A 21,962-nucleotide genomic window follows, 5' to 3' on the forward strand; every position below is an offset into this window, starting at 1 on the left:
GAATACAAAATATAGACCCTACTTTTAACTATAAGATTCACAGATAGAAAGTTATTCTGTCCGATTGTAATAAAAGATTCTGAACACCACTTCTCCATTTCTGTATTTACCTTACTGCAGAGCAGTAATAAATAGTTCATAGGCTAGTAACAGGTCAGCACTGGTCTACAGGTGATACTTTTTAGTAGCATATCTATAGCCTGCTCTTTGTAGTGTTTCACATAATTTCAGACGCATATTAGTCAATATGATGAATAGCAGTTATCATTTAAAAAATATTTTCATGTGTTTCCTTTTCAGAACCGAGAGCTCCAAATCATGAGAAAGCTAGATCACTGTAACATAGTCCGGTTGCGTTATTTCTTCTACTCAAGTGGTGAAAAGGTAGGTCTTACAGAAAGTGTATACGGAATATTGTGTTAGACTTCTTATTCTTCTAGAAACAGTCCATCCCCCCGCCCTCAAACAGTTTGGCTAATTGAATGGAATATTTCCAAAACACGTGCGCTAGTGATTCTGACTTTAAGATTTGGTTATTGAATATCATTAGTTATATCAGGAAAATGTTAATGAAATGATAGAGGGAATTAATTTTCAAGAATTTCCTTTTTTTTTTTTAATACTGGTGTTCTAAAGCAAACTTACATAGTTTTTAAAACCTTTTGTGTTACTTACGTGCTCCTGGAGCCCCATGATAGTTCACCTGTTTATTGGAATCAGGAAAATGATGTCATTTTGTTAAGTGGAAGTCTTGTAGGGGAAGGGGACTTTGGTAGGCTAAACATTGGGAGGCAAGTTTAACCTATCCTTGCCTGGGGAAAAAGTTGAAAAAGATACAGTATTACAGAGCTTCTTATAAGTGGTCACTGTTTATGATCACATTTAATTCTGTGAAAGCAAAGGATAATTAAAGAAGATTCATACTTTGAATCTCCAGCAGCCCTCTGCCCCTGCCTTCTTGGTCTTTCTCTTTAGGAGATGCAGTAACTAATGTCATTGTACTCACTGGAGTTGAAGGCATAGAAAATCAGTTTCTTCTGTTTTACAGTGGTCTTTTTCTTTCTGCCTGTTCACTGTCCCATCCCAGATTCAGTCTTTTCTTTACATTTTTCTTTCACTGGTTTGGAGTAAGGGGTGAAGGGGTTGGGGCGGCAAATTACAAACACTTCGTTGTTTTTGGCTAAATAAATACCACTTTGAGTAAGTTCATTTGATGTTCTGGACCTCAGATGTATATGTATGTATGTGTATACTTGTGCACACACACACACACACATATACATACACACACACACATATATATACACATACTGTCCCAGAGCCCTTAGATCTATAATATCTCTCGATTTCTAGCCGAGTTCTTTTTACTTTACATATTTCCCAGAGTACCACTGTTTAATCATTTGCCGTTAAATTTTATTTAGATTATTTCCTTAGAAATTATTTTTCATGACAGAGCCTGTAATGTAGGAAAGTAATGCCTACAGATATATATATAATTGTTGTGTATATGTGTGTTTGTGTCATAGCTAATGTTTTAATAACCATAATTAGCAAATTGGCCCTTTAGTGACTCTTATTTCTTAGGTACTTTTTTTTTTAAACATTTAAATGATACCTCTACTTGTATTAGGAACTGTAAACCTTCATAAGTATTTGAACTCTTGTTTCTAAAGCTCATTACTTGGTTCATGCTATTTTTTTTAACCTAGCTGTTAAAACTGCCTGTTATGTCTTTGATCCTATCTCTTTTGACATGGCTTTGAGAACTTTTTCCTTCCCCTTTCCAAATAAAAGTATGGAGCATCTGTTATGTTTACAGCTCTCTTATAATGGAATTTTGCATCCCTATGGCTTTTTGTTACTAGATGCTAGACATTATAATACCCTAGGGAGGAAAGTAAAGGTCAGAATTACTTGTTCCATGAACCACTGAATTGAATGTTGATTCATTTGCAAAGGCCTCCTTACAAAGCCCTTAAACATCTTCTCTTGATTACTTAATTTATATAGCTTTTCTTATATGCTAGGCACTGTTTCAGTGCCTTACAAATGTCAACTCATTTAACTCTTATGAAGATAAAGAGCAGAAGAGAAAGAACAAAACTTTTGAATGTCAAGCTCTATTTGTATTGACACCTAAAGGCTTACCTGTCAGGTTTTGGTTTGGTGGAAGCCCCTGTCAGAGTCTGCCCTCTCACTTAATCCTGCCTCAGAAGTGGCAATGGACTGACTGTTAACCTGTATACCCCGGAGGATGATTTTCTTCCCTGCTGTGGTTCAGAGCTGCTTATTTATCTTAAATGGTCTTATGGATAAAGAGCAATTGAGAAGTCATTAATAGAAGTTAACCAGAAGAACTGTACACCTCTCTGTCTATTATAAAAAATAAGTAAATATACTAATATTTCATTTATCTCAGAACTTTCTCGTAAGTGTTGTAAGTTTTCCAAAGTGGAAAAAAAGACCCATCTTATATTGGACAGCTCCGTTAAAAAAAAAAAACAGAAAGAAAGGAAGAAAAGTTGTGATACGTTGCTCAAAATAATGATCCTCCCTTGTCAAAAAGGAAGCTTTTCTAAAGATACGCAGAAATACATAGGTTTAAGAACTCCCATAATCGTTCAGCTACCAAAAAGATAATTTCTTCTAGCCTTCCTCATGATCTCCACTTCCTTGCTTTCTGAGTTGTTCTGGCAGAGCTAAACGTACCACGCAAGAGACCAGGTAGTAAACTAATACGTCCCATGTGAGAAGATGGATTCTGTTCTACGTTTGAGAGCTCAGGTGTCTTGTTGTCAGTTCTAACTTTCCAAGAGTAGGTTACTCAGTAGTGAACTTAGAGCTGATGTTTAGAAAGGGATCTAAATGTCTTACGAAATTCTTAAAAATCCTTATAGATGATTTCTCTCTGAATGTGACAGGCCTATATTAGGTTGGCATTTTTCTAACAGAGCCACTATATATTGCTTATGTGTATATATTAGAAGGGTTTGGGGGAAGGAAATAATTAGTAGTTTGAAATGCCTCGAGGACATACAAATGGAGATGCTCAGTAGACAGATACACGAGTGACTTAATAGGTGGTGGTGGTGGGACACTGAGTGGAGAGATGACATTAACGTGGGTGGGTAGATATGGTATGTAGTCATGTGGTAGAGCTCTTAGGAGTTCAAAAACGAGGGAGAGGTGATATTATTTGAGGCCAGGACAGCAGAGAGCCAGCAGTTTGCCAGTATCGCTTTCTGGTCCTAGAGTATGTTGAGGGTTGAGAGCAGTCTTCATTTGAGAGAAGTCCAGGGAAACCAGTGCCTTTGGTTGTGATCCAGGTTTTGCCTTTGGTAGGGCAGTAAAAAGAAGCCTCTGAAGAGACTGGGGTTGTAAACTCCATGAAGAGTTTCTCCTGGGGTTTCACAGAGCTCAGGGGAAGCTCTGAGCAAGAGATCAGTGGTAAGAACATGAGCCTGAGGAGATATGAGGAGGCAATTGGAAAGTGTTGAGGGCATAGTAAGGATGAGGAGAAGAATTCAGTGTTTTAGAATTATAGGGATGAAATTCTTGGTTAGGTGCCATGGATGAATTTAAATGTAAATAGGAATATTTTATAATTTTCTCAACCTTCATCGTCTCTGGATTCTCTTTGTCTCACTGTCATTTTCTGTCAGTCTCTTCTTCTAAGCCTTTTCTCTCCTTTTCCTTTAGTCTCTGTTCACTTTCTGGATTTCTGCCCCTTTCACTCTGGGCTCTAGGTCTCTATCTCTAGGTTTCTTTCCCACTCTCTTGGTCTCTGTCATCCCATCAGGTTTATTTTTCCTCTTTAACTTTGGTGTTATGTCTGTCTCTCTTTTTCTCTCTGTTGGTTACTTCCTCTGTAGATATCTAAACTTCTTTCTCTGTATTTCTGTACCTCTTACTTGTTGGGTTTCTACTCATCCTCTTTGAATATTTGATACTTTCTAAACTTTTGTGTGGCTTTCCATCTTTCCCGAGCCTTCCTCATTCTCTTTCTTGGTATCTGTTTTCTCTGAGCCTCTACTGCTCCTTTTTAGGAAATTCTTAAAGAAGAAAAAAATTTTCACTCACAATCCTGACTTTTAACTTCATTACTATGTACCTTATTCTATATGTACATGCTTTACATAGATGTATGAATAACTGTTTATAACCTTATTAAATATTCAAAATCTATTAAGCTATTTTGCTTAAAAGCTTATAAATATTTTGTCCTCCAATATTTGCAAACACACATGTTTTCTTCTGGTATACTTATAATTTTTTAAAACTTTATGTAATTTGGGCATTTATTTTTTTGAAGTTGTGGGATAAGGATGAAGCCTGCCATAATCACTGTTGTGTGCTAGATGCTCATCTCTCTTACCCCATTCCCTCCCCTTATCTCCAAGCAAAAGAATATTTCTCTTTTTCCTAGTCCACACCCATTTTACTGTTAGGATTATTCCCATCTTTAGCCAGCCTGGCACATTCATCAGAGCAAAAGGCACCACTTTGAAGGTTTTCTTTGCTAGTACAAGTTCCCTAAACCCAATTTTAAGTAGAATTCTGGGCTACCATGCCACTTTGTTGAATGTCTTATTACCAGGCTCTCTGATATGCTGCTTTGCATTCCATCAAATTTTTTAAATGATAGCATGATTCTATTTAAAACTGCAGCTTCAAACAATTTTGTTCCCTTGACATAAAAAATTATCTGGGGGTAAAAGCATTATAGTAAATAGTATCTATTTTCCAGTGGATGGAGTTATGTCAGCTCTTGTTGAATTTTTGTTAGATGTGATCAAAATTTTGTCATTTGAATTTCTTAACTGAATGAACGATTTTAGAGTGGAGTTCATAGAGGAGTGATTATCAGCAGTTAGAGAATTGTTTATTAATAAAAATGATAGGAAAGCTGAATCATTGAGAGAAACACCCCTGGAATTGTACATCATGTAATTTGAAAGCCTAGTAACTGTTCTTAGAAATTAGTACTTTTCTCATTATGTTAGTAGGCTGTTTTCAGTATTTCCATCTAAATGATACTCTTCATATGTTGTATTTTTGTACTTGACTTTTAAAACTTAGTACTAATTTGTGAATATTCAGGCATTCTGTACAATAATCCAAAAGATGGGCGCCATTAAGAAAACAGCAGACCTAAGATTTTCCAGAAAATTGCATATGATAGGAATGCTGAATTCTGATTCTTCTTTCTTCTCTGAATATTAGCATCCCCATTCTCATGAATTATCTTTTGCACAAACCTCCAAACAAGACTACTTTAGGAACATGAAAATATTAGTATTTTCCCTGCTGTGATGTGACTTCTTAGGAATGGGCACTCTCCCCTCAGGAATTATTCCTGTGACTGTTTAATTTACAGCAGAACATCTATAGGTTTAACAAGAGCATTGAAAGAATATGATATTGTTGAGCCCATTTATTTCAGATCAGTATTGATGGTAGTATTACTGATTGTGTTTGTTTTGGTTTTAGGTCTTAGGACTCGGTTACTTTTTTTATAAGGTGGATTTGATTTGAATATAAGCACAGAGCCATGAAGTAAAAGGTAGTTCACAGTGCCTTTGAGTGTAATGAGACACTAACAGCGTCTTAGAAAATGAAGACAGACAAAATGACAGCTTTTAAATGTCAAAATGTTTGTTTTATATACCTACAAAATGGACAGGCCTCTTCTGTGGTTCTAAAGAAAATTGGCAAGTTTTCGGTAGTTAATGGAATGAATAAATAAAATTTATTTGAGCAAAAGATAGGCTTATGTTAAACTATGAAGTACTGGTTCAAACATTTGACCTATTATAGCAGAGGTTTCATTAACTTTTTTTGATGTATTCTGCTATGTTAATATTATGAATAAAATACACTGCCTAAAAATGGATATCATTAGTACATCATATGAAGCCTGAACTGTACAAAGTAGAGTAGAATTATCTTTCTTCATCTGAACACAATACTTCTACTGTAACCTAATATTGCATCAAGTTTTTTCATTAGCTGCATCTCAGTGTTGATTCCTTTTGAGCTCTGTTCGGTTACACCTATCATTTATTTTCCGGATGTATTACTATCAAGTCTTATCTGTCATTCTGCATGATAAATTGATACTTTGACTTTAATCATAGAGTTTTATATTTATCTTTGTTAAATTTTACATTGTGGGTTTGGCTTACATTTTAAGCTATTCTTCTAGGTTTGCATCAATATTAGGTGGTTGTGTTGAAGCAGAAAATTGTAAGCTGACTGCCAAATCCATACCCTGATATGTGTTATTTGTCTAGCACATTGTTGCTGTTTTTTAGAAAATTGGAGTCCTTTTAGTTAAATCTATTACTATCTGATTTACCAACCACCTCCTCTTGCTGCATTACACATTTTGGCTTCACACATTGACATTTATTGTTCAGCCATTGAAGGCATTTGCAACCCCTAATAAATGAAGTCATTTACGAAAATTTTAAGGACAAGGGGAGGACAGTTTGTAGCCCTACAAGAAGGAATCTCCCTTGAACGTGGCATTCATTTTTTAATCTTCTTACTCTTCACTTTGGTATGATTATTTAGCAGCTGAATCAAATTGCCATATACATCTCCAAGTTGTTCATAAATATATCATGACTAACTTTGTCAAGTGATTAATTAAAATCAAGAAACCTTGTAGTCAAACAGTAATTAAAAGAGGATAACTTTAATGTCTGTATTAATGACTTTTCTAAAACCCAAATTACCATTACTTAGATTCTACTTAATACAGCAATCCTTTTGACACCAGTTCATCATTCTCTATGTTTATTCCCTTTGTTGGACCTCACCTTCACTTGGAACCAATTCTAGTCTAAATCTTGATCCCTGAAAATTTCTTCTCTTAGCCTTCAGGATTACTTTTACTACCGTCAGTTTTTCATATAACCTTACCTCTTCTTTTACAAGGAATAGGATAATCAGACATACATTCATTTCACTTAAAATTCTCCCTAACACTTAATCATTTATTTTAGATGTACAGGGAAAAAAATGTGTTACCATTTCTTTTTAAAGATAATAGTTAAATTGAGTCTATTATATGCCATGTAATATGCTTTATATAGATTCTCTCTTTATAATCTTCATGGCAGTCTTTTAAAGTAGCACTATTTTACAGGAATCTGAGACTTAGGTTAAGTAATTTGCTTGTGGTCACATAACTTGTAGTAGCAAAATTGGAACTTTATTGACTCATGCTAGCCTTGACTCTTAATTACTACATGATACGGCTTCTCTGTGTTCTTGTTTTCCTCTTATGATGTTCTAGAATCTTGTTTCATCAGTTATCCCTTTTCTTTCATTTCTTATGATTTTATTCTGTCTTTATCCACTCAGTCTACAAATAAATTTGGGTATTTTAGCCATTAAAAAATACAAACAAAAAAAGCACATCAACATTTTTCTTTGACTTTCCTTCCCCTCAAGTTACCAACTTCCAACTCTTTCCTTACTTTCACCACTAGGGATTTTTTAAGAACAAACTAAATTAAATGCCTCTTATTCCTCACCTGCCTTCTGCTCATTCATGAACTCAGTACTGGTTGGTTGCTACTGGCACTGTGGTCTGAAACTACTCTTTTCAGTGCCATCACTGAACCACGGTATACCAGATCCAACAACCTTCTCAGTCCTATCCTTCCTGACATTGAAATGCTTTGCTGTTCCACATCTCATTATTGAAATTCGGCTTTGGATCTCTTTCCTTGATCTTTTATGCCTCTTATCTCTCTCCCCTAGTCATTACTAAGTTGTCTCCTAATGTCACCTGCTTCTTACATTTTGAAGATTTTATGCTCAGTCCTTTCCTCATTCTCTTACTGTATATACTCTTCTTAGGTGAGTGTTTCTCTTCTCAGAATTTTGGCTATATTGCCTAAATCTCTAACTATACTCCACTGTTGTTTTCTGAGTTTGACTTGACCAGCCACCTATGTATTTCCAACCACGTGTGGGACATAGCCACCTAAAAGGTTCTGAGATTCGTTAAGTGAAAGTTCAACTAAGTTTTTTCCTCACACCTTTTTGCTCCTTATGCTTTCCGTGCCTCATTACCTGCCTAGTTGCCCAAGTTTAGAGATTGTTAAATCCAAACTTCTTTGTTTCTCAGGTTGTCTATTACTCTCTTGTTTAACTAGCCAATATACTTGCTCCCCACTTCCCTTGGTTTTTAAGTCCTTATTGCCTAGGCCTTGGATTTTTGTAGAAGGTTTCCAACTGCTCCCACTACTTTCGTTCTCGTCCTCCCAATTGCCCCCCTCTGCATGCCCATTTTTCATAGTGCTGTTTAGTTAAAATCTGGCAGACTGTCATCTGAATTTTTAAATAATATCCATTGCCTCTGAGCTTAATTTATTCAGCAAATATTTATTAAATACATACTATGTACTAAGCACTATTCAGGTGAGGATACAGTAAAGAACAAAACAGACAAAAATCTTTTCCTTCATGGAGCTTAGTCTAGTTGGGGGAAGCAGACAATAAAAAGTAAACTATATGGTTAGAAAGTGATAAGTATCATGGGGAAGAATATAATGAGAAAGATAGATGGCAATGTAGGGTGGAGGAATCAATTGCAGTTTTAAATGGGGGGAATAGGGAAAGCCACCCTAAGAGGTAGCACTTAAGCAAAGGTTTGAAGGAGTTTGGGCAAGTGAGCTATGCATATATTTGGGTGAGGAACATTCCAGGCCAAAGCACTGATCAGTTCAGAAGCCCTGAATGTGAAGACCTGCCAGATGCCTTTCAAGAAACAGCAGGAAGCTCTTGTCTCTAGAAATGAGTGAGCAGTGGAGTAGAGGTCAGGGAAATAAGGAAGTGTGTGAATAGGACCCTGTAGACCATTTATAAGAATAAATCTTAATGAGATGGAGTGGAAGAGATATACTCCACCTTATATTTTGTTGATGTTAGATTGTAAAGGGCTGAAGGGGGAAGCAGGGAGACCATTTAGGAGGTTAGTGCAGTAATCTAGGTGAGAAGTAATAGTGGCTTAGACCAGGGTTATAGCAGTGCAGATGGTAAGAAGTGTAGGTGTGATAGAAAGAGGAGAATAGGGAATTAATGATTTTTCTAAGGTTTTCAGCCTGAACGGTGTTAAGTACGCAATTGGATATACTAGTCTGGACTTAAAGGCAGAGGTCCAGAATCTATAAGAATTTGAGAGTCATCAGTGTATAGTAGTATTGAGCCATTAGAGTAGAAGAGTAATAAGCTTACACAAAGAACAGAGATTTGAGGACTGAGACTCAGGATCCTCCATTCCTTAGGAGTTAAAGGAGAATAGAAGGAACCAGAAATGGAGAGCCAGAAGAGCTATTTTTAAGGTAGGATGAAAACCCAAAGGGTGTAGTATTCTAAAACCCAAGTGAAGTGAGTGTTTCAAAGAATGGAACATGATCAAGTATGTCCGATGGTAGTGCTAAAGTCAAGTAGAAGGGAGGGGTAAGATGATACCTGAAAATCAGCATTAGATACAGCAACAAGAAGATTATTGATCTTGATGTATAATTCTGCTGGAGTAATGGTGATGAAATTATATTGGAGTGGGTTTTAGAGAAAATGAGAAGAGACAGGTATTGGTGAAAGTCAGTTTAGATACCTCTTTTGAAGAATTTTGCTGTTAAAGGGGGCCAGAAAATGCAGTGATTAGTGCAGTCAGAGGTTTGGTTTTTTTGTTTTTGTTTTTCCAACAATGGAAGAAATAACAACTTTGTGTACTGATTGTAATGCTGTCACAGAGAAAATAATTGATGAAGAAAGACAGGAAAATTACTGAAGCAATGAGTGAATAGGAAAAGCAGAATAGTTGTTTGTTTTGTTTTGTTTTTAAACATGGGGCAGAGTTTGCCTTAGGAACGAGCTTGGTCAGCTGATCTCTAGTTAGTGTAGTGAAGGAAGAACATGTGGGGATAGATGCTGGTAAAGGTAAATGGGTGCATGTGGTGGTGCAAGCAGAGACATCAGCTGAGGGTGAGGGTAGGAGAAGAGGTGTTAAAAGTTGAAGACAAAGAGAGAAGAAATCAAGTAATTTGGAAAAGTGAATGGACTAGACAAATGCAGCATGATTGCAGGGCCGATTGAATGTCTTGTTGATGAATTTAATGTGAAATCAGTCAGCACAATTTTAGGTTTCTTTGCAGCCAGGTTCAGCTCTTTGGGTACAGATATGGAATGGGGGGAAAGCTGGATCTAACCAGGGTTGTGGTTTATCAAACAAGTATGATGTAAGAGAAGAGTATATACTGGAGTAGCCTTAGCAAACTTTTTCATTAAAGGCCAGATAGTGAATATTTATGGTTTTGCAGGCTATGTGCTTTCTGTCAAAACTATTCAACTCTGCTATTGTAGCCCCAAAGCAGCAATAGACATTACTTAAGTAAATGAGCATCTCTGTGTTCCTGTAAAACTTTATTTGTAAAAATAGGCATCAGGCCTTTGCTATTATTTACTGACCCTTGTGTTAGAGAGTGAGGGCAATGATAGACCATAGAATTTAAGCTAGTTACAGAGGGAAGAGAGGAGAACATGAAGGAGTGAGGGAAAGTGAAAAGGTAGTAGGGTCAATGGCATGCTGTCTCACTAAAGTGTTTCCTGAGCTCTGCTGTGTTCTTTGACCCCACCCCCCATCTTGAATATAGTTTTCTCTCTGCCTGAAATTCCCCTTTCATACTCAATGTAGATGACATCTCTTACCTGCACCCTTACTCCCTCTGCAGTGACTAATGACATTTAGAAAATGCTCAGTAAATGCTGAAAAATGAAATTCACTTCAGTTTGGTAGGTAAGATGATTTCAAAGTGGGAAAATTGTGAAAGTTTACCTGCAGATTTTCCCACTCGGCAAGTAGCCAGTTCTAAACTTGAACACAGTGATTCTCAACTTTGTTTTCTGCTTCCATTTGCTTATCTGATATGATTCACATGAAAAGGGTAAGGGTAGCACTCTGTTTCTCTTTCCTACTTGGTACTTAGTTGGAATTCCCTTCTTTCTTTCCACTGATCTTGAATTGGTGTCTTTATGCTGCTGAGAATGGATGTGTAACATATGACCTGCAATAAACTTGTGAGTATGGTAACTCGCTGCCTTATAAGTTACTTTTTTTTTTCCAGTTAATTGTAGAAGACAAGTGGTTGTCTTATTAATTATGTACTATCAGATAACCATAGAATCTTTTTGTAGAGGTTAGAGAGATTTTGAAGTCTAACTTATCATGTAATAGTTGAAGAAACTGAAGCCTGAAGAGATTAAGTGATTTACATACATCAGCTAGCAGCAGAGCTAGGACTGGAAATGCATATTTCTTAGCTCCCTATTCTATACTTATTCTTCTACCATGACTCCTTTTGCTGATGGTGATGTTTCTCAAACTAAAAAATATGAAACTTTGTGACAGATGATATCCTCTAAAATCATATAACCAAAATAATAGTTTAAATACAATTAGGAATTTTAAGCATTGAAATGGCTGTATTTTTGCCATGAAATTGTTTGTAAAAAAAGTGTGGTATACTTACTTTTACTATTACGGTTATATTCTGAATTAATTTTGTATAATTAAAATTGAACACACGAATCTTTTCTTTAAAAATCCGAATAAATGAATATATAGAGAATTTACTCTAATTTGGGTATTTAAAGACTAGTTCCTAATCTTAGTTTTTTGGTTTGTTTGTTTTTAATAAATTCTTTCAGAAAGATGAAGTCTATCTTAATCTGGTGCTGGACTATGTTCCGGAAACAGTATACAGAGTTGCCAGACATTATAGTCGAGCCAAACAGACGCTCCCTGTGATCTATGTCAAGGTATGTAAAAATTGGGTTATTTCCTGTTTTAGAAAGTACTTATTTTGAGCCAGGGAGAATGCTTGGGTGTGTTTTAACTATATTATTACATCTCATACTGAGAGGGAAAAGCTACAAAGTAGATATTGCTAGAGCTTCATTAAATTTTTGTATAGTTTTTAAGTGTGTGAAGCTTTCACCTTTTAAACTTTCGTGACTCAGGTATTAAAAATACTTGTCACCTTTCTGACAAATGAATTTTTTCAGACAGTTATAGATCTTAATTTTGCTCACCACAGCACCTTTTATTTCTTATAACCCTTATTGAGCCATGGACTAAAATAGGAGCAAGTATATCATATAAAATTATAAAATATGGTATAAATATGATCAAATTCATTGTTTTATTGCATTTATAGATAATAGTGTGTCTGTAGCTGAAGTTTAAACTTTTGATAATTTTAAGTTTGGGCGGACTCTATTAAGATGTTACTTAATTTTTGGTACCCGATACCAGTGTCATCCTGTTTATTTGCCAGAACTTACAGCAGAGTAACTAGGATTTATCCAACATAATTGTGACTAAAGGTGTGGTAGATTATTAAAAGCACATTATTTGTTTAACTATTGACATTGAGAAAATTAACTGAGTTAAGTTTAAAAGTTCAGATATCTAAATATAATATTTTGCACTTTACCTTTTATACAAATAATTCTAGACAGTAAAGTGTTTTTATTTGTGTATTGAAGTTTTACGATTTTAAACTTTATAGTAATGAAATAGGTACCAAAGCAGGACTTTGGTAGCTAGATGATTTTGGCAAGGAGTCCAGTATTCCTATTGAATACAGTGCCGGGAATTTAAAAATCTAATTCCAGTATAATTTTATTTGGGCTTAACAAAACTTGGTTGAGGTTGTGGCTCAATCAGTGATAGTAGGAACTAAAAGACATAGTTTTTCTACTATAAATTTACTTCAGTAAAGTAAAATTTACTTTAGTAAATTTGAAGTTTACTTTTACTTTAGTACTTTATTCTGTTTTTTTGATTAGCAGATCTTGTTTAAGATAACCAGCACAATAGTATGTCCCTTTGAACTTCCTAAATCTAAAATAATCTTTGAGCTTCTTACTTTAGAATGATGATGGATTCTTTTCTACCTACACTGTGACTCTCATTGTTGTCAGTACAGAGAACTGGCCCATTTATGAAGCAGGAGAAACCCTAGATGTATTCCTGAAGACCTAGTTTTGACACTCAATCTTGCTACTTAGTTAAGTGCTTTCTGGGCAAGTTACTGATCCATTTTCTACTTGACTTCCCTGTTGGTAAAATTGTACTTATTTCCTGCATTGTTGGTCTGTAAGATGAACTTAATATATGAGAAACATTGTTGAAACTGTAAAGTAAAAGAAGATCTTAACACTGCCTTAAAAAATGGTAAGTTGAGAGCATTCACTAAGAGGTGCACAGTGGTTAGACAAGCTTTTGTTCCAGCTCTTTAATTCAAATAAATGCGAAGTGATTGCCGAATAATATGAAGCCTGATAAAATATTTCATTTGCCTCTAATAAGGAGAAAAAAGGATACACAAATAACTATGAAACAAAAAATACAGTTTCATGAAAAAGGTTATGAGGCTAGATATGTGATATTTTTTTGAATTGGCAAAATTCCCTTGGAAAAGAGAGGGATATAGTAAATACCTCTGTTGAATCTGCCTTCCAAATTTATTTACCTCTTAGCAGATATGTATTGATCCCTAACTAAGGAATCCCTATTTTCTCACCACTTTTTAACATAAAATGTGCCAAATGGTTTTCTTTTCCTTTATCTGTCTGCAGAAATTTTGCTGATTTCAGGATCTTTTTGTTAATCACTGTAAACATTTGTTTTTATTATTGAAGATTTCAAATATAAATAAAAGTAGAGAAAATAAAATAGTGAACCCCCATGTACCCATCACACAGCTTCAACAGTTATCATTTCATGTCCACTCTTATTTCATCTGTACCACCCTCTGCTCCCCCTTCCTTTATTTTAAAGCAAATCACAGTTATTGTTTTCATCTGAAAGTATTTTGGGGGGGGGTGTGTGTATAATAAATAAATAAATAAATAAATAAATAAATAAATAAATAAATAAATAAATAAATAGGACTTTCTTTTTAAAAACATAATTACAATGCCATTGTCTTACCTATACAAATAAATAGTACTTTATAGTATCATTAAATATTCAGTCATGGTTTGTATTCCTGGTATGTCTTATACATATTTTTTTAAAGTTTCTTTGTTGGAGTTTGGATCCAAGTAAAGTCCATATGTTATAATTGACAGGTGTTCCCCTAATGTTTTATAGCTTTGTTGTTAGACACTGGGTCATTTGACGTACAGTATTTCAGTCTGGATTTTGCTGATGGGATTACTGTAGTGTTAATATGTTCCTCTGTCCTCAGTATTTCCTGTAAATCAGTGATTAGATATATTTTTGTAGGAGTCAAAACCACTTCACATGTAGATGGTACCATATGTCAGTGCTTTATCTGACTTTAACTGTCTTTTTTTGTTGTTGTTGGTTTTTTACCAAGATACTAGTATCTTTGGTTTGAATCATTTCAAAAGTTCTTTCCACTTTGGAGTAGAGGTCAGGAGGTGAATAGACAGAAAAATTTATAAGTGAACCAGGACACTGACCTTGGAATAAATAGGTTTAAGCTATAATCACTTTCTTCACAAAGATCCTCTCTTTCCCAGTCAAGGGTCTAATTCTTTCTTCCATGCAGACCCAGTTTCTCAGTGTATCTTGTTTTGTAATAAAATTGAAATAAATATTCTTTTAAATTGATGTCAGTAGTCAGCTAGAATCTATTTTTAAATGGCATTTTAAAATCTACCTAATTATGAAGGATATTAACAGGAAGAGTGGTGATACTGTTAACAGAGTTACTGATGTCTTAATAGATCGTTGATTATAGATATTCTCGGTTCACATGTAAGTTTCCCCAGACCTCTATGTCAGTAACCTCTAACATCTCAGAAAAATATTACTCTAAAGATGAAACTGTAAATAGTTTTAAAGATTAATGATCTTAAAAAACAGAAGACTTGGCTTCTGGTCTAAATGTTGTTAACTTAATTAGCCACACGATTTGGGAATACCTTTTTGAGCTTTTTAATCTGTGTTTAGGAAAACACAGGCTTGTGGTGAGATGTTAGTAAAATAAAAAATTATAAAACATGTTGTAAAATTTCCTTTTTTAAACTATTAAAGGATGGTACAAATATAACACTAATTAAACTTTAATTAGCCAATTAATATAGAAATGATACGAAACTTCTTAAAGGAAGACTGAGTGCTCACAGTCCCCAGCATTTCACCTGTTCTGTTCTGAAAATCTGTTACTTTGTTTCCTGCTTAAGGATTCTGAATTGTTAGAAATGGAAAGTATTCAATTAATTTTTACTCTTTATTCCAGTTGTATATGTATCAACTGTTCCGAAGTTTAGCCTATATCCATTCCTTTGGAATCTGCCATCGGGATATTAAACCACAGAACCTCTTGTTGGATCCTGATACAGCTGTCTTAAAACTTTGTGACTTTGGAAGGTAAACTAGCTCTCTCTTCTTCTCCCTTTCTTCTCTCCTACCCCACCCTCCTACCCTATATGCTCTTTAAAATATATTAATTTTACACTGTCAGTCTAAAAATATTGTTACCATTATTCAGGGAGTATAAACTAGTGCAGTTTCTTGTTAGGGTATTTTGGTAAGTTCAAAATTATAAATGTGTATAATCTTTCATCCAGCAGTTTAACTCCTAAGAATTATTCCCTTACAAATACACATTTACAAAATAGTGTATATACCAGAATTTTTTCATAGCATTGTTTATAAATGTCAGTAGGAAAATGACCAGATAAATTACAGTACATAACACATAAAATGTAATACATGCAGCCATTAAAAAGAATGGAGTAGCTCTTTATAAATTGAAAGGAATGATCTCTAAGAAATATTAAATTCAAAAAGCAAGGTCAGGACTCTGTATAGTATGTTCCCTTTTGTATCTTAAAAACAGAGTGTAGCCATATGTGCACAGATAAATGCATGGCTTATTTCTCAAATGATATATAATAAATTCATAGCATTGATTACTCCTAGGAAGGAAAACTGGAAATGGTTGCTCCATGTGAGTTGGGAAACTTACTTTTTCGTTGATCATACTTTTTGTATTGTTTGAATTTTCATTATGTATATATATATTACTTTTTAATAAAAACTAATTTAAAAAATATGGATTATTATATATTACTGTGTATCTTCTTTAGAGTTAACCTCATTTTAGAGATGAGGTAAAAGGTATTGTAGCAGTGTTTTGTTAACTTTTTCTCTAATTTAGTGTCTTATTTCTTTCTTCTTCCTTTTTTTTTAAAGCAAATTCCAATGTACTTTTTGTCTTAAACTCATTCTGTGATGATATATAGTGTAATAAGACTTGATCCTTTTCATTTCCATGGTATTCAGCATCTTGTAGATCATCTCTGATCTAACCTTTCAACATAAAATCAAGCCTGTATCCCCATGTAACTTGGGCAGTTAATCTTCTACTTAGTCTCTAATGTAACCACCTAGAGTAATCTCTCTCCTCTTAGTCCTTAATACACCTCCACGTAACCTGGATCCTCTCCAGTTTTTTCATCCTCACTAAATTCTTACTTTTCAACTCAGTTTCTTATCAATATTGACCCACACCTGCTAATATCTGTATTCCTACTTTGTAGTACTTCTATACCAATTCACAGTTTAAATTTTAGATTTAATGCAGGATACATTCTCCACAGGCTGTCTCTTGGGAGAGTCTTAAAAAACAAGCACGTTTGCTTTGTCATAAGTTAATTCTTAGTCTTACAGGAGTGTCCTCTTTTAGACTATCCCCTTCTTACAGTTTCCTAATTTCAGACACCTATCACAGGATCCAGTTCATTTTGCAGGCTGTAACTCTGTCCCTTCAACTAACTATAAGAAAGGGTGAAGGATATTAAATCAAAACTCTTATTTGATGCTTGATTGAAGTACTACTACATATTATCTGTAGGACAAACTGCCCAAAATAGATGAATTTTCTTGCTATGGGGTTATCTTCCCCACTGAGAGTGACTGACTGGTATGGATTGTAAAAATACTTATGAGACATCAAGTTTAGTGGAGTTTCTGTTCTCCAAAACACTTGCTATGGGCCATTTTGTTGGGACATAGAAATCACTTTGTTCTAACATATTTGGAGTAGGGATTTCACTTGTAATAGTTCATTTTTAATAGCTCTTATAACAAAGCTGCCTTTTGTGCTTTTAACAGTTGGTCTGGGCAAGTAGAGCTTGGACTGCACTTTAGATTCTTAGTGCCAGGTTGGTGGTGACTTGAACAAAACAGTATTGCCTTCTTGTTCATAATTCTTTACTTAATGAAAGAGAGCCAGGAAGTATGTGAAGTGCTAGTTGGTGATTACTGTACTGAACACTCTCAACCCTCAAAAGACAGGAAGTTGCAGGCAGCCTCACCTAAAGAGAAAGAAGGTAGTGCCATCAATCAGTGAAGTCTACAGGCTGTGGAGTTTCTGATACTACCTTCTTAATCTTCAATATATTTTCTTGTATTTGAAATCTGTCTTGCTAATTTAAAAAAAATCTTTTATAAAGTAGAAAGTTTATATCAGTTATGCTGGAAATGTGTCTTACATTTCATGTAGCCTAAAAAACAGAATAATAGTAATTTATGAAATGGTTGCTATGTGTCAATAGCAAAAAAAACTACCCCCCACCGTCAAAACTTGTGATGCGAGAAGAACAGGTTATGATCAGAGTTACCATTGACCAGAAATAAATGGAAGAAAAGAAAGCCCAAAATGAAATCTTTGTGACTACTTTCACCTCTCTGTACTCTGATTTTCCTGTATGTTTACCTAAAAATTGTCTTACCTTTTTACCACTTTTTGTTTTTGTATTTATTTCCTGTATTTATCTCTATTTCTTTGTGTCACAATGGTTAGCTCCTATAGCAGTTTATTTATTTCTGTGTGTCCTCAAGAAATATCTCAAGAAACATTTCAAAAGAAACAAATTTTAACTTACTTTAATGTTTCAAATGCATGCCACAAAGTATTTGGGAAAGAAAGTTGGATTAAGAGAACATGTGATTAAACTTACAACTGCAGAGTTAGACTTCGTAGGCTGTGAATCATCCCCACCTACAGGAAAGGGCCTGTCTTTTTTTACTGGGTAATGAATGTTTAGACAGTTAATAAATTGACCAAGATTGTAGAAAAATAAAGTAGATTGGGTCACCTTGGGGTACTCTGTCAGAAGTTGAATTAGAGTGGACAATTTCTTATCCTTTAGCATATTGGATAAAAAAATTCATTCTCATATTCTATTACTATGCTTTTTGGTGAGGGGAGTACCTCTTATTTTTCTGCCCTTCCTTTGTATTTTAGAGGTGGAATTCAAGGAACAGGATTAGAAGAAATTCAGCATTTGTCCTTTTGTGATTTTTAAAAAATCTTTTTCCTTAGTGACCATTGACAAATGCATTCTCTAAGAGTTACTGTTCTTTTTTTCAGGGTGGTTTGTTAAAATTGCAGATTTCTTTTGTCAGAGATACTTAAAATGGTTCATATTTTCTTTTTCTTGTATGTTGCATGATTGAAACTGTGGGAATCCTAGATAAACATTTGGTATTGTGAATGATAGCAGTTTAGGTTCTTTTCATGGTTTAGATTTAATTTTTAAAATTTCTACTTTTTTTTTTCTTAGTGCAAAGCAGCTGGTCCGAGGAGAACCCAATGTTTCGTATATCTGTTCTCGGTACTATAGGGCACCAGAGTTGATCTTTGGAGCCACTGATTATACCTCTAGTATAGGTGAGTACTGAATCTGAATATAATGACTTGTAATTTTGTTTTTAATTGAGGTATAGTCAGTTTACAATGTTGTGTCAATTCTGGTGTACAGCATAATGTTTCAGTCATACATATATATTCATTTTCATATTACTTTTCATTATAGGTTACTACAAGATATTGAATATGGTTGCCTGTGCTATATATAGAACAAGCTTATTGTTCATCTGTTTCGTATATAGTAGTCAGTATCTGCAAGTCTCAAACTCCTATTTTATCCCTTCTCACCACCTTTCCCCCTGGTAACCTTGAGTTTGTTTTCTATGTCTGTGAGTTTGTTTCTTTTCTGTAAATAAGTTCATTTGTGCCCTTTTTCTTTTTTTTCAGATTTCACGTATAAGTGATATCATATGGTATTTTCTTTCTCTTTCTGGCTTACTTCTCTTATATAGAAGCACCTAAATATATAAAACAAATACTAACAGACATAGAGGGAGAAATTGATGGGAACACAGTAATAGTAGGAGGCTTTAACACCCCACTAACATCATTGGACAGATCTTTCAGACAGTAATTATTAATTGCATCTTATGTTTAGTAGTTTAGGATTACTAATCTATACCTAAGTATAAAGATAAATATGCCCTGAAATGTGTTTCTTTGTAAAGATTGATATACAAAGATGTGTAGAATTTTTTTTTAATTTCATGTTTTAGGATTAAAGTATATTTACTATTCTACTTTTAGGTTTCTTGGATTAAAAGAGAGGATAATAAGGCTATTCCTTTGCAATTATATGATTTCTTTAGGATTACGGTTAACTTTTAACTTAAAATTTTAAATAAGTAATAGGATGACCATATTACTGACATTTCTACCATGCCGTCTCAATTGGTTATTTAATTTTAAGTCAGCTGAAAAGGAATAATTCCAATTTTTTCATTAGTAGTTTAGATAAACCCACTGATTCTGTAAAAGTTGTTGCAAAAAAACCTCTAAGGATAGAAGGAATTAGAGACAGTTTGCTTCATTCTTCAGTGACCTCCTCTTCCAGCCCTTTTTAGCCCACCAAGGAGGAGTGAGCATACAGAGTATGGTCAGCTGGTCATAAATAGGAAGCTAAGAAAGGAGGAGCAAGAGCAACTTTAGGGTGGTGTGCAGGTGGAGGTCAAAATTATTTTATTGTTATATACTGTTTCTGAAGAGAATTCCTTAGTCCAAACCAAACAAAAGCATACAAATACCGAACAAACAAAAGATAAAATAAAAAACCCCACGGAAAACAAAGAAAAAAACAGAACTTGGATAATTTCTGTCTTTTGTTACAAGTAGAAATTCTCTAATAGGAACGAAGACCTCTAAACAGAAACACATTACTACCATTTCTATTTTGCCAAAGGGCAAATGCCAAAGAACATTTTGATTTGTGCCAAGAGGCCAGCAGTTTTACCCATCATTTCTTTTGCACCAGCAGTGCAAATGTCAACATAGTGAAAAGGGCAGATAACATCTTAATATTCTTAGGAAAGTAACGTTGTCCTCAGCACCTCTGAAAAGATCTAGGAGGCCCAAGGCTCTGCAGATCATACTTTGAGATCTGCTGCACTAGAAAACAAAGAGTATAATTATAATTGTGTGTGTTTAGTGCTCAGAGTTTCATCATGGCTAAGTTATATGGCATATGTTAAGGGACACATGAGAAATAGTGAAAGGGAGATTTTGGTTGGAGTAGACCTGGATTTGAGTTCAGGTTTATTACTACTTAGCTAGGCTGTAAAGTGGAGATTACTAACAGTTCTGCCTGCCTTTCTGAATGGCTATGAGGATTAAATAAAATGTTAGTGAAAGTACTGTAGAAATGTAAAGTGTTGTTCTTTTTGTGGTTCTTTTGTCGTATTTGTTAACTTGATTCTTCCCCAAGAGTAAATTTCAGCTCTTTATCTTTGGAGGTGTCACTGGATTTTCCAGCTGCTTTATATTTAGTTCACATATATGCGACTAATCATCTGCGTACCTGGGCTGAGTTGTGACAGGGTCACCTAAAATAAATGCAGTTTCCTTCTTTTAAAAAAGATACATCGTCTGATGTATTAAGGCATGTTTATATAAACCTTTGACCCTCTTAAAAGTACATTACTTCTGTAAATGTCCATATGCCTAGCACTTCTTCAAGAATCTTCTCACAAAAGGACAGGTATACTGTTTTTTCTATTAGGAATCAGTTTGCTGGACATTATGAGGACCTACTTTCCAGTAGCCTCCTTTGCCCGAGTAAAACCAGATTCTGACTTTCTAGGCTTAGAACTCACTTTCGAACTATTGAAATCCTAGATTTGGCCTCCCTTTTTAGATTTAGGACCCTTGCTCTTAAGACTCAAAGATTTATAAACGAAAATAAAGATATTTAGAAATGTACTAATAAAATAATTCTAGAAATATTTTTAACAGTGGTGTTTGAAAGAGTAGCTAGACAAAATCAACTTAAGAGTTTCTTTAATGAATTTTGTGTCATTATTTTTCTGGATCAGTAAAAAGAAGTCCCTGGAGCAGGAATTTCCAATTTCATCTCACTACATCAGACTTCTAAAATTGTTTGCTGTCCTCATGCCATTCACCATTCTTCTCCTTCCTACTGGTAGAAGGAAAGCTCAGCAGTGATTTATGTTCATCTTCCTAAAGCACTTGATTGTTAGTTCATTTAAAACCCAGGAATCCAGAAACTGAAAATTAGCTTTTTCTTACAGGAAGTCTTAAGTAATGCGCTATGAACAGAGTACCCATATAATTTGTCTTCCCATTTGGTAGTAATTTTAAGAGATAAGGGAGTGCTGTTCGTAATTATCCCCGGACAGTACATCTAAACCAACACTGTCTTGGGTAAGCCAGGATGCATGCTTTCGGTTATTTTTTTAATTCATTAAATTTATTTATAAATTACTAAAATTTGTTAAATAATTTTTAGTTCTTTTTTATTTTTGTGGGAGAGGTCATTGGGTTTATTTATTTATTTGTTTGTTTTTAGAGGAGGTACTGGGAATTGAATCCAGGACCTCTTGCATGCTAAGCATGTACTCTACCACTTGAGCTATATATCCTCCCCCTTGTTAAATTGTTTTTAAAGATTTCTCTTAGGATTGAGGTTTCTGCTTTGACTTAAAAGTAAATTATTTTGTAATTTGTAAAATAAAATGTATTCTTTCTTTGCATTTTAAATGGTAATATATTTAAGCACATTTTTCTATC

General features: G+C 34.5%; 1 protein-coding gene across 4 annotated transcripts in view; it reads left to right on the forward strand.

Annotated features, from left to right (window-relative positions):
• The window catches only part of GSK3B (glycogen synthase kinase 3 beta), a 165,743-nt gene that overhangs the window by 83,619 nt on the left and 60,162 nt on the right, over window positions 1-21,962 (forward strand). For all 4 annotated transcript variants that reach the window (XM_006210331.4, XM_006210332.3, XM_031680768.2 and 1 more), the window contains exons 3-6: window positions 301-384; window positions 11,731-11,841; window positions 15,300-15,430; window positions 18,634-18,740. In XM_006210331.4, coding sequence (XP_006210393.1) covers window positions 301-384; window positions 11,731-11,841; window positions 15,300-15,430; window positions 18,634-18,740 — 433 coding nt within the window. The remainder of the gene's footprint in view (window positions 1-300; window positions 385-11,730; window positions 11,842-15,299; window positions 15,431-18,633; window positions 18,741-21,962) is intronic.

The sequence above is a fragment of the Vicugna pacos genome, chromosome 1 (genome assembly GCF_048564905.1).
Source record: "Vicugna pacos chromosome 1, VicPac4, whole genome shotgun sequence".
NCBI lineage: Eukaryota > Metazoa > Chordata > Mammalia > Artiodactyla > Camelidae > Vicugna > Vicugna pacos.